A 16156-nucleotide genomic window follows, 5' to 3' on the forward strand; every position below is an offset into this window, starting at 1 on the left:
TGAAAACTCATGTATTTTGCAAGTATGTCCAAAACATGAAAAGTTGATATACATGAATTTTGATGTTTTGACATAAACACAACTTTTGGAAACTTTTGTATGGCTTTATAGACTTAGGAAAAGATATAAAAACATATTATCAAGTCCATAAACCAAGAACACAATATATTTTCAAATATGATAGAATATGAAACATATGAACATATATATGAATATATATTTGTTTCATATCTAAAAAATCAAACCAAAACACATATGTATATATATAACTATATATATATACAAAAACCAAAACGTGTATGTGTGTATATAATTGAGCTTAAAGTACTAACACACATAATATAAAACCTAAACTAAATTACTCAAGCTTGATTGGTCTTCAATAAGTTTGACTTGGTAATCTTGCGGATAAAGCTTGAACTTGATCTTTAACTTTGAATTACAAGGCTTCACTCCACTATTCCGCCAACCTCCATTGGATATCATCGTTGAAGCTCTATTCCATCCATCCTCCAACATGTTGTTTGTCTATAATAAATAAGAAAACACAAATACTAGACAAACAACATTAGTTGTAAATTATTTGTTAAACATCATCAAAACAAGAACGCCAACAATCTCCCCCTTTTTGATGATGACAAACAATTTACAAAAAGGATATATGCATGAAAAGAAATGAATATACAAAGTATAATATATCATGTATATAAACAAGAAGGAATATACTCACAATATTTCTCCCCCTTTGACAATATCAAAAAGGGGACAAAAGAATTAAGAGAACGAAAGCTCCCCCTATCAATAAGCATGAGTGAGTATAACACATAGGAAGATATAGGGATTGCTCCCCCTATCAAAATGCCTCATGAATATATGAAATGAAGATCATGGCAAACATATGTGAGCAAGCATAGATGGAAAATATGCTAAACACAACTCACATACATAAAGACAAATGAGAACATGTATAAATATATCAAAGTGAAAAATAGTGTCTCATATCAACGAACATAAAAACCATTTGTAAAGATAGATTTATGAAATCAAAAGAAGAGAAACATGAGAATCATGTAAAAAGTTTTCAAATGAAAACAAATCAACCAAGAGAAATCATAAATCAAAGTTTAAATCCAAAAACGTAAGACCAAATTATTATTGATTCAAAAAATCATGAGAGGCAACCATATCTAGCTCTTGAGCTAGTAATAACCCATATGAATTGAGAGGCAACCATATCTAGCTCTTGAGCTAGTAATAACCCATATGAATATTTAAGCATCCGGTAAACAAGATTTGAGAATAAACACCCAATAAACCCGGAGGGTATATAACTACAAGCCTCTCAACAAGATCGAAACTAATAATCTATATAACTACAAGCCTCTCAACAAGATCGAAACTAATAATCATGAAAACAAAAAAAATTGATCAAAGAGAATTTGTTTTCATAAAAAGTTTCAAAGCATAATTTTCAAAACCAAGAAAAGAAAAAAATACGACATTAAAATTCTTGGTTTAAAAATTAAATTTGTTTTGGTACCCAAGAACTCTTGGTACCAAAAAATTTAGGGACATGACCCCTATCATTTAAGCTCAAAGCCCTAGGGTTATGAACCCTCTTAGGCATATATGGTGCACTAACACGGTCAAAGCAATAAACGCTCAAATGACCCTTCCGATTGCAATACGTGCAATGAAAGAGATCCATTTGTTTTTGTAGACCATTAGCTCGTGCACGGGAAACATTTGCAACCATAGATGACCTTTTAAGATTATTTTGCAAATGTGAAACATTATCAAAACAAAACTTTCCTAAGTGGCCATATCTACCACAAACATCACATTTTAACTTTTGTGGCTTAATAAAATCATTTGGCAAAGGAGATTTCTTTTTCAAATCATAGCAAAATTTTGCCAAATGGCCAAAACGTCCACAAAGATCACATCTATACACATGAGCATGCTTATGATAAACAATGGGTGCATATGTGTGTACATGTGATGAAGAATGAGATGCACAAGGAGCATTATAATTCTTATGTTTGTGTGCATCATAACAAAACTTAGCTAAATGACCTTGACGGCCGCAAATAGAACACTTATAAGTTTTGCTATACATGTGTGCATAATGAGTGGATGATTTCTTAGGCTTGGCACACATATCCATAAGCCTCTTATGATTGTTAATGCATGTTTTTAAAGTTGAATCTAAAGATGAAATGCTTTTATTCATAAGATTCAAATCTTCATTTTTAGGCACATATGCACTTTTAGAAGTAGAACATAAATAGTCATTTATAAAGGAAGCAATATCATTTTGTATGTTCTCTACTTCTAACATGGCATTATCTTTTTCATGAGTTAACTTGGCAAAGTTTGAAAGCAAAGAATCATGATCCGATTTTAATTTTTCATTGTTTTCTTTAAGGATCATATTTTCATTAGAAATAATATCAAAATTAGAAGTTAAAGACTCATGATCGGATTTCAAATTTTCATGCTTGCTTTGTAAGTTAATGAAATTATTTTGTAATTTCTTGTAGGCATGCAATAATTTATCACTAGCACAAGTAAGTTCATCACTATATAAATCATTATCGGGTTCGAACTCGCAAACCTCAATAGGGCTATCGCCTAGTGGCCGTGTGCATGATGCTCCACATGAACTTGAAGCCGGATCCTCCAAAGCTTGTCGGATCGCCTCCAAGTCCCCTTGATGTGCTTCTATAAATTTCCAAAGTTTGTAAGCACTATCAAAATGAACAAATTTGTTAGGCATAGATGAATCAAGAGCATTTAGCAAATATTCTAACAAAATATTGTTCATTATAAACATACGATGATCATTTTTATTCCACTTGGATTTCTCCATAGTGGGCACAATATAAGCATTATCTATAATTTTCCATAAATCAAAATATTTAGATCTAACAAATAGCTTAAATCTAACACACCATTGGGCATAGGGGAAATTATCTAATCTAGGAGCAATACTAGAATCATAGCCTAAACAAGATGCATCATTCATATCCATAATTTGTAAAAATATGTAAGCAAGATATAAATGCAATCAAAACAAGATTAGCATAAAAATATAACTTGGATCTTTAACTCAAGGCGATTAGACCTTAAATCAAAGAGCACCAAGCTCTGATACCAATTGTTAGACCCTAGAGGGGGGGGTGATTAGGGTCTTATGCTAATCTAATTCGATTTAAATACTAATTAAAATTAATTAACAAGTTATCCTAGCAAGTATGAAATACCACAAGATATATGAGCTAGAATAAGCAATATGAACAATGAGATATATCTTATATGATGCAAGGATATATATAAACTAACACAAGGGGAAATAATAAACTAAACAAGATAGTGGATGAAATAAATGAGCAATACACAAATGGCGATATAAGATAAATGCAAAAGCAAATACGCCAAAGACAAACTCAAACAAATAATATGATCACGGAGTTCGGACCTTCCGTCCTACGTCTCCGCTCTCCTCTCCTTGGGAGAAATCCACTATCACAACCGGGTTTTCTACGCTCACCCGAATAACGTTTACACCTCATAGTGTCGGTTTTCAACGCTCACCGATCAACGTTCACTCCTCACACTCGGTTTTATAGTTCACCGAAAACTCCACAACATACTCGGTTTTCTAGCTCACCGAAAACCTTACACCACTCACAATGTAACGAATATAAATTTGTTCTCTACAATAGATGAGAACACAATTAAGCACAACTCAATGTTACAATCTCTCACAACCCTAATATACTATGTATGCAAATACAATAAGCTCAAGTGGGTGTGTGTAACAATGAGATAATATAATCAAATCTAAACTTAATATAAAAACTAGCTTTAAAGAATGATAATCAAATAACTAAGCAAATGTAAAGCTAGATAGAGTTTAGAAAACTTCTCCAATAGATGACAAGATGGAGAGATGGAGATTGGAGCCCAAACACCAAAGATTATCCCCTCAAGCCCTTGTGAAATTATCTTCACAAACCAAACTCTTAAACACACTTAGAAAACCTTAAACAAACTTGTAAAAACTCTTTAAAACTTTTCTCTTAGTTATCTTAGAAGTATGAGGACATGGGGTATTTATAGGCTCGTCAAACAACCCCAAAAACCCAACCAAAACCCTTAAAAACATTAAAATAATTAAAGCTGGAAACTAGTCGTTACTGTTCAAACGGCTATATATAAGTCGACTTAACAGGTGACACAAGTCGACTTGACAGAAAGAAAAACACATGCAGAAAGACAGTTTATAAGTCGACTTATAGTAGACTTATAACAAGTCGACTTAACACAGATAAACAGTTTCTAAAAAACTGCTAAAAACTCGGTTTTGTAAATTCAATTGAAAATAACAAAACAACTCCAAAATTAGTAAAACTTGGGGAAATGTTTGTATATATGAATATAAACATGTAAACGAAGAAATTTTTTAAATTTCATTTCCTAATTGTGAAAACTCATGTATTTTGCAAGTATGTCCAAAACATGAAAAGTTGATATACATGAATTTTGATGTTTTGACATAAACACAACTTTTAGAAACTTTTGTATGGCTTTATAGACTTAGGAAAAGATATAAAAACATATTATCAAGTCCATAAACCAAGAACACAATATATTTTCAAATATGATAGAATATGAAACATATGAACATATATATGAATATATATTTGTTTCATATCTAAAAAATCAAACCAAAACATATATGTATATATATAACTATATATATATATACAAAAACCAAAACGTGTATGTGTGTATATAATTGAGCTTAAAGTACTAACACACATAATATAAAACCTAAACTAAATTACCCAAGCTTGATTGGTCTTCAATAAGTTTGACTTGGTAATCTTACGGATGAAGCTTGAACTTGATCTTTAACTTTGAATTACAAGGCTTTACTCCACTATTCCGCCAACCTCTATTGGATATCATCGTTGAAGCTCTATTCCATCCATCCTCCAACATGTTGTTTGTCTACAATAAATAAGAAAACACAAATACTAGACAAACAACATTAGTTGTAAAGTATTTATTAAACATCATCAAAACAAGAACTCCAACACTAACGTGGTATAAATTAGAACTTACGTGGTTAAAATTAGAACTAACTTATTATAAAATAGAACTAACTTTGTATAAATTAGAACTAACTTGGTATAAATTAGAACTAACGTGATATAAAATAGAACTAACTTAGTATAAATTAGAACTAACATGGTATAAATTAGAACTAACTTGGTATAAAATAGAACTAACGTGGTATAAATTAGAACAACGTGGTTAAAATTAGAACTAACTTGGTATAAATTAAAACTAATGTGGTTAAAATTAGGTCGAGACAGAAGGTGGGAGGGTGAGGAGATTCTTGACCGCCGAGAACTGTGATCGATGGTTGGATGCGATGCTGGAAATACTCGGCTAGGAATTGAGGGATCAAGGGTACACTCCAAGCATTGAAGAACTTGAGTGAGAGCTTCTCATTCTGGGATATTTATCCCCGCCCCCTTCCAGGGTAAATTATTCCTTATTTTTATTTCAGTAATCGTTGAGATTTTAGTCATGATTGTTCATTTTAGTTAATGTATCGGTTAATTTTATTCATGGAAGCAAAATGCTACACACGGACGGTGAAGGGAGAAAATGGTTTAGTGGCGCATTAATGTGGGTGACAAATTTGTACTACCCATCCCTTCTCTTCATGAAGAACAAAAACAGAGTGCTCGTGTACCTCCAGAATCTTCATCCAGTACAAATGCTAATCTTTGTTGCAGGTTTCTTTGTATTCGACAATAAGATAAAAGAACTAACTTAGTTAAAATTAGAACTAACTTATTATAAAATAGAACTAACTTGGTATAAATTAGAACTAACGTGGTATAAAATAGAACTAACGTGGTATAAATTAGAACTAACTTGGTATAAATTAGAACTAACATGGTATAAATTTAAATTAACTTGGTATAAAATAGAACTAACATGGTATAAATTAGAAGTAACTTGGTAAATTAGAACTAACATGGTATAAATTAGAACTAATGTGGTTAAAATTAGAACTAACTTGGTATAAAATAGAACTAATTTGGTATAAATTAGAACTAATATGGTTAAAATTAGAACTAACTTGTTATAAAATAGAACTAACTTGGTATAAATTAGAATTAACGTGGTATAAAATAGAACTAACGTGGTATAAATTAGAACTAACTTGATATAAATTAGAACTAACGTGGTATAAAATAGAACTAACATGGTATAAATTAGAACTAACTTGGTATAAATTAGAACTAACATGGTTAAAATTAGAACTAACTTGTTATAAAATAGAACTAACTTGGTATAAATTAGAACTAACTTTGTATAAAATAGAACTAACGTGGTATAAAATAAAACTAACTTTGTATAAATTAGAACTAACGTGGTATAAAATAGAACTAACGTGGTATAAATTAGAACTAACATGGTATAAATTAGAACTAACATGGTTAAAATTAGAACTAACTTGGTATAAATTAGAAGTAATATAGTTAAATTTGAACTAACTTGTTATAAAATATAACTAACTTGGTATAAATTAGAACTAACTTTGTATAAATTAAAACTAATGTAGTATAAAATAGAACTAACTTGGTATAAATTAGAACTAACGTGGTATAAAATAAAACTAACGTGGTATAAATTAGAACTAACTTGGTATAAATTAGAACTAACGTGGTATAAATTAGAACTAACTTGATATAAATTAGAACTAACGTGGTATAAATTAGAACTAACATGGTATAAATTAGAACTAACTTGGTATAAAATAGAACTAACGTGGTATAAATTAGAACTAACAAGTTTATTTATCAGTTAGCTATGCATATGAAATCCTCTACCTATATGCCAATAAAATGCACAATTTATTTATCAGCTAGGTGAAAATGTAACAACAATTTGCAAGGAAAAAGCACAACAAATTATGATTGCATGGTAGAAAAAAATCAGGTATAGAGTTTAAGTGATTAATAGTGCCATAGAATCAGAGATCCAGAGGAACAATTTACTAACAGTTATAGAGTATAAGATATAAAGTAATATAAGTGTAACAAATTTACATATGCATAAAATTATCAGGTATAATTAATGGGGAAAAGTTGGAGATAACTACAATAATCAGGTATAATTAATGGGGAAAAGTTGGAGATAACTACAATAATCTAAGATTCATATTACAATAGAATCAGCCACCAGAAGAAATACAGAAAAGTTGGAGATAACTACAATAATCTAAGATTCATATTACAATAGAATCAGCCACCAGAAGAAATACACAGCACAATTTACTAGCAGTCGTGGACTTATTTATGCTGTAAAATAGTGATAGCAGTAACTTTTTTTTTGGTCAATGAAAAAATTTTATTCATTTACCAAATATGAAAGTGTTATGTACATCATGATGCTCAACTTTTTTGGACAAGAGCTGAGAAACCAAAAGACACTGTAAACAGAAAACTAAGCCTCAATATGGCAAACAATCACTGTTAGCAAAGGTAGGATTATTGAGGATGGTGATTTGAATGTCGATTTTGATCTCCCTGACCAACTGATCAACAATTCTGCTCTTTTGCTGGAAAATCCTCATATTGCGCTCCCTCCATATATTAGATAGTAGTAGTAAGCACCATTCTTTTGAGTTTTTGTTTGCAACCTTTACCCCTCAACCTATCAGTGTACCATTTCAGGAGACAAGTCCAGTTGCAAGCTCTCCATTTAAATCCCAGGCAGTTCATGATGTTATTCCAGATTTCACACGAGAAACTGCATTCAAAGAACAGATGATTTCTGTTCTCACCACTTGAATTAGAACAAAAACAGCACAAGTTTAAATTTATAACCCCCCACTTTAGCAACCTGTCTTGTGTGAGGAGTCTGCCATGGATTGCTAGTCAGCTCATAAAAGAGTGTTTAGGGATGTTAAGATTCTCCCAAATTGTATTAGACCATGTTACACACTCTGTTGAAGAGGATAGAGCATTATAAAGTGCTGATAACTTCACTTTACCATTCATGTAACAAGCATTGATGAGGTTTTTCAAATTTTCAACACCTCCGCAAGTAATCATTGCTTTATTTCTAGTTTTTATCAACTGCTTCCACATCCAGGAGTCTCTAGGTTTAGTATTCACCTGCCAAATGTCCATGTTCTTTAAATAAGTACCATGGATCCATTTAACCATAGTGACTCTTTGTTAATGTGTATATTCCATATATAGCGCATGGCAGAAGCTATGTTCCAAGTAATGGCAGAGTAAATCCCTAAGCCACCTTTCTTCTTCTCTAGGCATATCCTCTTCCATGAAATGAGAGGAATCTTTAAAGCTTGGTCTGATTTCCCCCATAAGAAGTTCATACAGAGTTCATCAATTTTCTGCAACACACTGATGGGAAGAATGTAGCTCGACGTCCAAAAAGTTTGAATGCCAAGAATTACACTTTTGATGACTTGTATCCGACCAGCATAAGATAAGGTTTTGTGATTCTTCCATTTTTGAAATTAAGCAGTTATTTTAGTGAAGAGAGGATCACAATCTAAGAATGACAACCTTTTGGTAACGAGAGAAACTCCCAAATACCTTATAGGCATTACACCTTCAGAGAATCCCAATTGTCTTGGAAATGGAATTTTTCACTGAATCTTCAACTCCACCATAGTAAACTGAACATTTATTTGGGTTTGCTTCAAGACCTGAGGTGATGTTGAAATCCTGTAAACATGTATATAGCTTGATAGCAGTAACTTGTTATCTCTCCAAAATGCTGAGCGTGTTAGTTCTAACACTCGGCGTGTTAGTTCTAGTTTTAACGTCTTCTCGCTCACTTCCACGTCCTCGATCGCTCTAGAAATTCTCATATTTTTTTTATACATTAATAGTCAACGCGTACAAGAACCAGAATTTAATGAAAATGAGCCTGGATTCAATTAAAAAAGAAATCTTTTCTCAAGGAAAGAAAAGATTCGTCATTTCTCACAGGACTGACCTCTAAAAGATTGAAGATTTAGATCCCCGTTGCGATGACGAGTTCTTTTGGAGCGCTTAGATCTAGGTGAATGATTTAAGAGAAGGGAATCGATGAGATCGAGGTGGCCGAATTCAAAGTGGAGTCTTGGAGGCTGAACTTAAGGCTGAACTCAAGGGCGAGGTGGAGAGAGGCATCGACGAACTCCGGCGTAATCGAGGACAAGGCGGGGAGCGGCGACAAGCTACGGCGACGAGGTCGGGCGGAGGAGAGGAGGGGAGGCGGCGACGAACTCAGGGGAGGCTTGGGTGTCTGGGCGGAGGCGGCGACGGCGAGGAGGGCAAGGGCCAGGACGACGAGCTTGAGAAAGCTCTTAGTTTTAAAGAGAGAGGAGAGAGAGAGAGAGAGAGAGAGAGAGAGAGAACTGAGTTTGAGGGATTGAGGGGAGATGATAAGGATATTTTGAGGATTTTAGCTTAGCTGACATGTAATAGTTGCTAAAAAGGGACTGCAGCACAAAATGTCACACTTCAAGGGGCTGAACCACATGAGGGGAACTAGGAGGGGCTGCAGCACATGAAGTTTCTGTTTTTGGGGCCCAGACACATTTTTCCCTACCAACTATCCAGTAAATACAGAATATCATATAATTTTCAGGTGGAGAAGAGAGACGAAAGAGGGTATAGTTGGGATGATGATGGGAGAGGTTGGCTTTGTATGTAGAGATTTTATCGATTGAATGGATCTCACATGTGTGCACGAGGTTGAGTTGCTACCTACAGGGGCTCTTAACACGTGTGCCACGTTACAATCATAGGCGTGGGGGCTATGGAAACCCCCATTACCAATTAATTAAAAATAAATCAAAAAATGTTTAAAATAAATTGTGGGGGACTATTGATCGTAGCCCCTTCAAATAGAGCCCTTTGTACTTTAGTTTCTCGAACGACAACACTCAAAAATTCCCCCAACCCCCCCGCCTCCTCTCCTTTCTCTCTCTCTCTCTCTAAGATTCCTCATCGTATATATCCTAGCTACTTCAAAAGGCTCTCCCAAGTGCAACGAGCTGGGATCAAATCTTTAGCAAAGCACGAGCATGGAGAGAGCTCTATCAATCTCGCTCGCAATTCTCCTCATACCACTGACTTTAGTGACCCTCTCCAAAATATCAAAAATCAAAAGATGGTGGAGAACAAGGAGCAAGCTCCCTAGAGGCTCCTCCGGCTGGCCCTTCATCGGCGAAACCCTAGATTTCATCGCTTGCGCCTTCTCGCCGTGCCCCGAGAGCTTCATGAGCAAGCGCCGTCTCATGTGAGTACGACCCGTAATTAAATGTCTCCGAGTGTTCGTAAATTTTTTCAGTGTTTAAAATAAATTATCTCACGCGCGCGCGTGTCGCATGCGAATTGTTCTAGGCATGGGAAAGTGTTCAGATCACACCTATTTGGGAGCCCAACGATCGTGTCAATCGATGCAGAGTTCAGCAGAGCTGTGCTCCAAAGTGATGCCAAGGCTTTCGTGCCCTGGTATCCAAAATCTTTGACGGAATTGATGGGCAAATCATCGATTTTGCTTATCAACGGGAGCTTGCAGAAGAAGGTTCATGGGCTTATTGGAGCCTTCTTTAAGGCCCATCATCTAAAGGCCCAGATAACGTCAGACATGCAGAGCTACGTTCAGCAGTCAATGGCCAAGTGGGAAGACGGTCAGCTTGTTCATATCCAGGATGAGAGTAAACAAGTGAGCTTCGTTCTCTCTCTCTCTCTCTAGAAATTTCAACTTTTTTTTTATCAGTTGAAGTCTATTTCCTCTCTCTAGCCACACGTGCGAGTCTCTGGCACCACAGAGGGGCTATATGGGCAGAAATTAATGGGCCGCTTGAAATGTTGGGGATTGGTAGTTGTCGGCATTTATTTAAGCCTGTGGCATTTTTGAATGAACTTTGGTAATTTCAAGGGCTAAGCCCACACGTGAACCCTTTATTTAATTATTATTTTTTTTTCTCTCTCTCTCTGGGGGTACGGTGTGTCATTAGATTGTGTTCCAAATCTTGGTGAAAGTGCTGATTGGATTGGAGCCGGGAGAGGAGATGCACCTCCTCAAAGTCCAATTCCGAGAATTCATTGCTGGCCTCATGTCACTTCCCGTGAAGTTTCCCGGTAGCAGGCTCTACCGTTCTCTCAAGGTAAATAATACTCTACCCCCTAGCTTTTTTTTCATTTTTTTTTCAATTTATTTATTTTTAATCGGTTTTGACCTAAACCGGTTTAGTTCTCGTCTCGAAGAGCCTAAATAATAGATACAACTACAAGATTTCCATCTGCATGTATGCGCGTTGCGACGAGGATCATAAAAATCCATTTGCAAAACAAAAAACAAAAAAATACGTGGCTTACGTGCTGACCTAATTTTGTCACAGGCGAAGAAGAACATGGTGAAGCTCGTAGAAAAAATCATCAACGAGAAGAGAGAGAGAAATAACGGAAAATTTGCGCGGGACGTAATAGATGTATTAATCAACGACGCAAGCGGTCAGCTGACGGACGATCTCATATCCGATAACATGATAGACTTAATGATACCGGGTGAAGATTCGGTGCCAGTTCTCATCACCCTGGCAATCAAATACCTAAGTGATTGCCCTCTTGCTCTCCAACGCTTGGAGGTAATTAACTTGATTAGTGCATTTTTTTTTAAGCGTTGTTTGCTAGTAATTAAGTAGTGGGTTATATATAATCTTGTGGGCCTGATGTTGATTGCTTAATGAGTGATAATAAGTACGCAACGGATAATGTGTATGAGGTGATGTGAAACCAATGCACCAAACAAACGCCAATTTGGTTGATTCTACCCTTTGTTGGACTCACCGTCTTCTTCAGTACGTATCGTATTTTTTTTCGAGGTGATGATGCGGGATTACGAGGAGTTGCTTTCTCTGCCTTGGCTTTATTCTTTGAAAATTTTTAATAGGAGTACAAAATAGATCGTATTCGGAGAAAATTAAATTGACTAGACCTTTGCTATTGCTTGTTCTTATTTGGACACGTACGATTCAGTAGTTTCATGTATTCTAATCATATGATTATCGTGATGAGGGTATCTATTTTGAATTAATTTGGATCCGCACTAGCTAGATACTAAAAAAAATTAAAGAAATCATTACTTCTAATCCCAACAACTGATTGTCTAGTGGGATAATTGCATGTGATACATTCTGAATCCAACACTTAATGTCCAATTAACGTCATAACCATCCACTAAATATCTAATGGTTATTATTAAGCAGTGGTGTCTTCACTAAATTTCTAATAGCATAGAGGATCCGAATCCCTCTATTTAAACTAATTTTATAATTTCTTGTAGTGTGATTTGTTTTCTTTTAGTCTCTTTGTTGAAACTGGACGGAAAATTTTTTATCATGGATAATTCTCTCTCTTAATCAAATATCGTAGGAAAATCGTTTTCATAGGTTCAGATGGTTTTACGAGAGATAAGATAATTATAAAAAACATGTGACATTATAAACATGTGAGGAGTGGGGCCAGCAAATATTGACTTTTCGATTATGATCAGCAATAAGTCCCATCATATAGTCAATTCTTGCCCATATGACATTATTATTGCTATTATTATTGCCATAAATCTTGGCAATGCTAGTACCTAGCCCACACAGTGGAGGATGATGTCATCTCGAAAAGAGCTACCCTACTAATTGGGTTTGCATCCTCTCCTTGCCTTTTGACAACATCATCTTAAGGTACTTACATATTTGATAACACTGAGACGCCATTATGATTAATTTCTAATAAAACCAATAAATTGTCACCGATACCTACCATTTTATTCTTATTTTTGCCATACGTACGTCATAATCGTTTATTAAATTATAAGGTTACGATTGAGGAGAAAACCATACATTCAATTTTATCGTCATCTTATTATTAATTGTGCTTATATGATGCTGTCCCGTGTCAAATAATCCAGGAAGAGAACATGCAGTTGAAGAAGAAGAAATCGCAACTAGGGGAAAGCTTGGACTGGACAGATTACATGTCTTTATCATTCACACAGGACGTAAGATATGCTAACTACTACTATTTCCTTTAATAAGTAACAGGCAAGATGTTGGATCAGAAAATTTATTAACTAATATTATTTATTAATTTATTGGTAACAGGTGATAACGGAAACTCTAAGGCTAGGCAGCATTATAAGTGGCATCATGAGGACTGCGGTGAAGGATACGGAGGTAAAGGGGCACTTCATCCCCAAAGGATGGTGCGTGTTTATGTACATTAGATCGGTTCATCTTGATGAATCACACTACGACGATCCACACCAGTTCAACCCATGGAGATGGAAGGTAAATGAGGAACATATATAAACCTTTTTTTTAATCTTTATTTTACATGAAAAAAAATATCCATTAATTAATGATCCTGGTTCGTTTATACTAGTGGGGTGCAATAGATCAGGGCTGTGAGATACTTTCTCATGTTTTTTTTTTTTTTTTCTTTTTTTTGTAAAGCAGTGTCTTTGCATGTTAGTCAACTTCATATTTTTCTTTTTTTTTTTTTTTTTTTCTTTTTTTTGTAAAGCAGTGTCTTTGCATGTTAGTCAACTTCATATAGCTTTAGGCTATAGCTCAAGTTTATCATGATTGCAGCTCACTCTTTTTCCCCCCTTTCTTTTGCTCGCTTTGTTTCGAGGAACCCCACAGAACAAGGATCTGAGTACTTGTAGCTTTACCCCTTTTGGAGGTGGGCAAAGGCTGTGCCCTGGCCTTGATCTAGCCAGGCTGGAGGCTTCAGTTTTTCTCCATCACTTGGTCACAAACTTCACGTAAGTATAAACAATCTCAAAACTTTTACATTTACGCGAGCGCTTTACATGTTATATGAGGGCGGGAAGTAGCTCACGCTTCTGAACTATTGGCAAATATGTTCCTGACATCACATACATTCAGATTGTACAATTATGATTTAGATTTGTTAATGATCTGAATTCTTAACCATGTTTCAGTATATCTCACGCCACATCATCTTGATCAAATTAGTTCTTATATTAACACTTTATATACACCACGTGGGATCTTCAAGTTGAACAAGGCGTGACAGTGGGTGTCAAAATGGGTGCAATCCGTGCACGGAAGTGTTGTAGACCATATCCATGATACTCGACTGTTTAGGTTGACAGTGTACGTATACTTATATTCTTCCGTATACTGGGCCTCCACACGTGTGAGGTGAGTGAGTATACATTCTTCCGTATACTGGGCCTCCACACGTATGAGCATTAATGGATCTGCCTTCGCCCGTGTAGGCCAAGTCATTAGTCGGGTTGATGGACATTAGTACGGATGCTTTGACTTGAAGCACAGTTGGGAAGCGTCCACGTGAACACGGATGACGTGGCAGCTATTGATTGCCATGAAAATCTTTATTTAAGTTCATTTATTAGGAGCACCCATTTTGCACCCAAAGGGTGGTGGACCCACTAGAGGTAAATTAGCATCTTCAATCTAGATCCTGTGGTGATTTCCCAATATAAATATTTAAAAAATTTATCACAACTATAATAGGATCAATTCTTGTGTCAACTTAAGTGGATAGCAAAAAGCTATTCATCAAACTTTTTAGTCACTCATATTGCCTAGTATCCGTGCATGATATGAAATTTTTTTATATTAATAACATCAACTTAAGTTGATAGGAGCCTTACGGGAAAATTTACAAAATAGACCGTTTTTATAAAGTAATTAGCGAAATAGACCATTTTTAAAAGTAATTAGCAAAATAGACCTCTTTTTGGCCAATAGGTCAAAAGGAGGTCGATTTTCAAAAAAATGGCTTCAGAAAATATACGGGACTAGTAGTCCCGTATGTTTTCTGAAGCGATTTTTTCAAAATCGACCTCTTTTGTCAAAAAGAGGTCTATTTTGCTAATTACTCTCAAAAGTGGTCTATTTCGCTAATTACTTTATAAAAACGGTCTATTTTGCAACTTTTTCCGAGCCTTACTCACTATAATAGTTCATTTATATTATGAAATTTGCCAATGATATAAGATTCATACACTAGCTTAGATTAGAATCATATCCATTTTGTTGGTGAAAACTTCTGAGTAAACCATAAATTAGCCTTGTCCTTCATTTCTGCTCTCCATTTTGTTGGCAATTAACAGTAAATACAATGTGAATATAGTTGTATACCTGATGAAATACGAAACATTCGCACTTGTTTATGGTCTATTTCGGAAAAACACAGGTGGGTAGCCGAAAAAGATTACGTGGTCAACTTTCCGACTGTGAGGATGAAATACAGGATGCCCGTCAAGATCACGAGAAGAAGAGATGTATAAAAAATCCTGCAAAAAGCCTCCTCTCATCAATGAGTGTGATGGGACCAGCAACCAAGCACCTCGTCGTCCTTCGAAGCTTTAAAGGGGTACGCACGCACACGTGCGGGTCCAAGGACGTGGGCCCCACAAACCCTGCACATCGCAAAACGAAGAGCGTGGGGCCCAACGCAAGAGCTAGCCAGAGCTTCACACCTCCCGACGAGAGGAGGATTAAAGAGAGCTTTGGGGCCAGAGACTTTTTTGACCAAGACCAAGGTTTTGGGCTATACTTACGTAGCCCCCATTGGGAGGCGCACCTGTGTGGTTTTCGTAAGGGGGTTATATCGTGTGGAAGACCCACACGCACAACTGAGGGAGGAGTGGGAATTGGGAGGGTCCAAGCTTTTGCTTTTCTTTTGTTTCTCTCTCTTTTCTTTTTCTGGGATGGGTAATAGGTAGGATATAGAGGTTGATGATGTGAATATTGGAGGCAAATGTATATGTTGAGATGTATAGAATTATGAGCTTAATTATAAGGAGGTTTATTAAAAATTTACTAGCTTTTGCCATTGATCAATTATTATCTCCTATCTTCATCATGGAGTTAAAACTTATAAAAAGATGTTGCTGATGTATCAGGCATCTAGATTGCTATGCTCCCATTAATAGAGGCAAGTCGAAGCAATGATTAGATGGGGTAGAGAGCATCTACGTTCTTCGTCGTAGAGAATGTCTAGATCTCACTAATTAAATCTTTTCACTCGTTGCATCCCAT

General features: G+C 35.5%; 1 protein-coding gene across 1 annotated transcript; it reads left to right on the forward strand.

The window, feature by feature from the left end:
- On the forward strand, positions 10006 to 15491 carry LOC109828140 (cytochrome P450 90D2). The gene is made up of 8 exons (XM_020395174.1): positions 10006 to 10353; positions 10458 to 10782; positions 11078 to 11227; positions 11462 to 11707; positions 13027 to 13116; positions 13220 to 13405; positions 13763 to 13884; positions 15309 to 15491. Exons 1-8 carry the CDS (start codon positions 10139 to 10141, stop codon positions 15400 to 15402), a joined length of 1428 nt encoding a protein of 475 aa, XP_020250763.1. The 5' UTR covers positions 10006 to 10138; the 3' UTR covers positions 15403 to 15491.

This window comes from Asparagus officinalis, chromosome 1, assembly GCF_001876935.1.
Source record: "Asparagus officinalis chromosome 1, Aspof.V1, whole genome shotgun sequence".
NCBI classification, from domain to species: Eukaryota; Viridiplantae; Streptophyta; class Magnoliopsida; order Asparagales; family Asparagaceae; genus Asparagus; species Asparagus officinalis.

Coding starts and splice junctions, on each gene's coding strand:
- LOC109828140 (XM_020395174.1), top strand. CDS start 10,139: ATGGAGAGAGCTCTATCAATCTCGCTCGCAATTCTCCTCATACCACTG. Junction 11,708..13,026: donor TTGCTCTCCAACGCTTGGAG/GTAATTAACTTG, acceptor CAAATAATCCAG/GAAGAGAACATGCAGTTGAA. Junction 13,885..15,308: donor CACTTGGTCACAAACTTCAC/GTAAGTATAAAC, acceptor GGAAAAACACAG/GTGGGTAGCCGAAAAAGATT.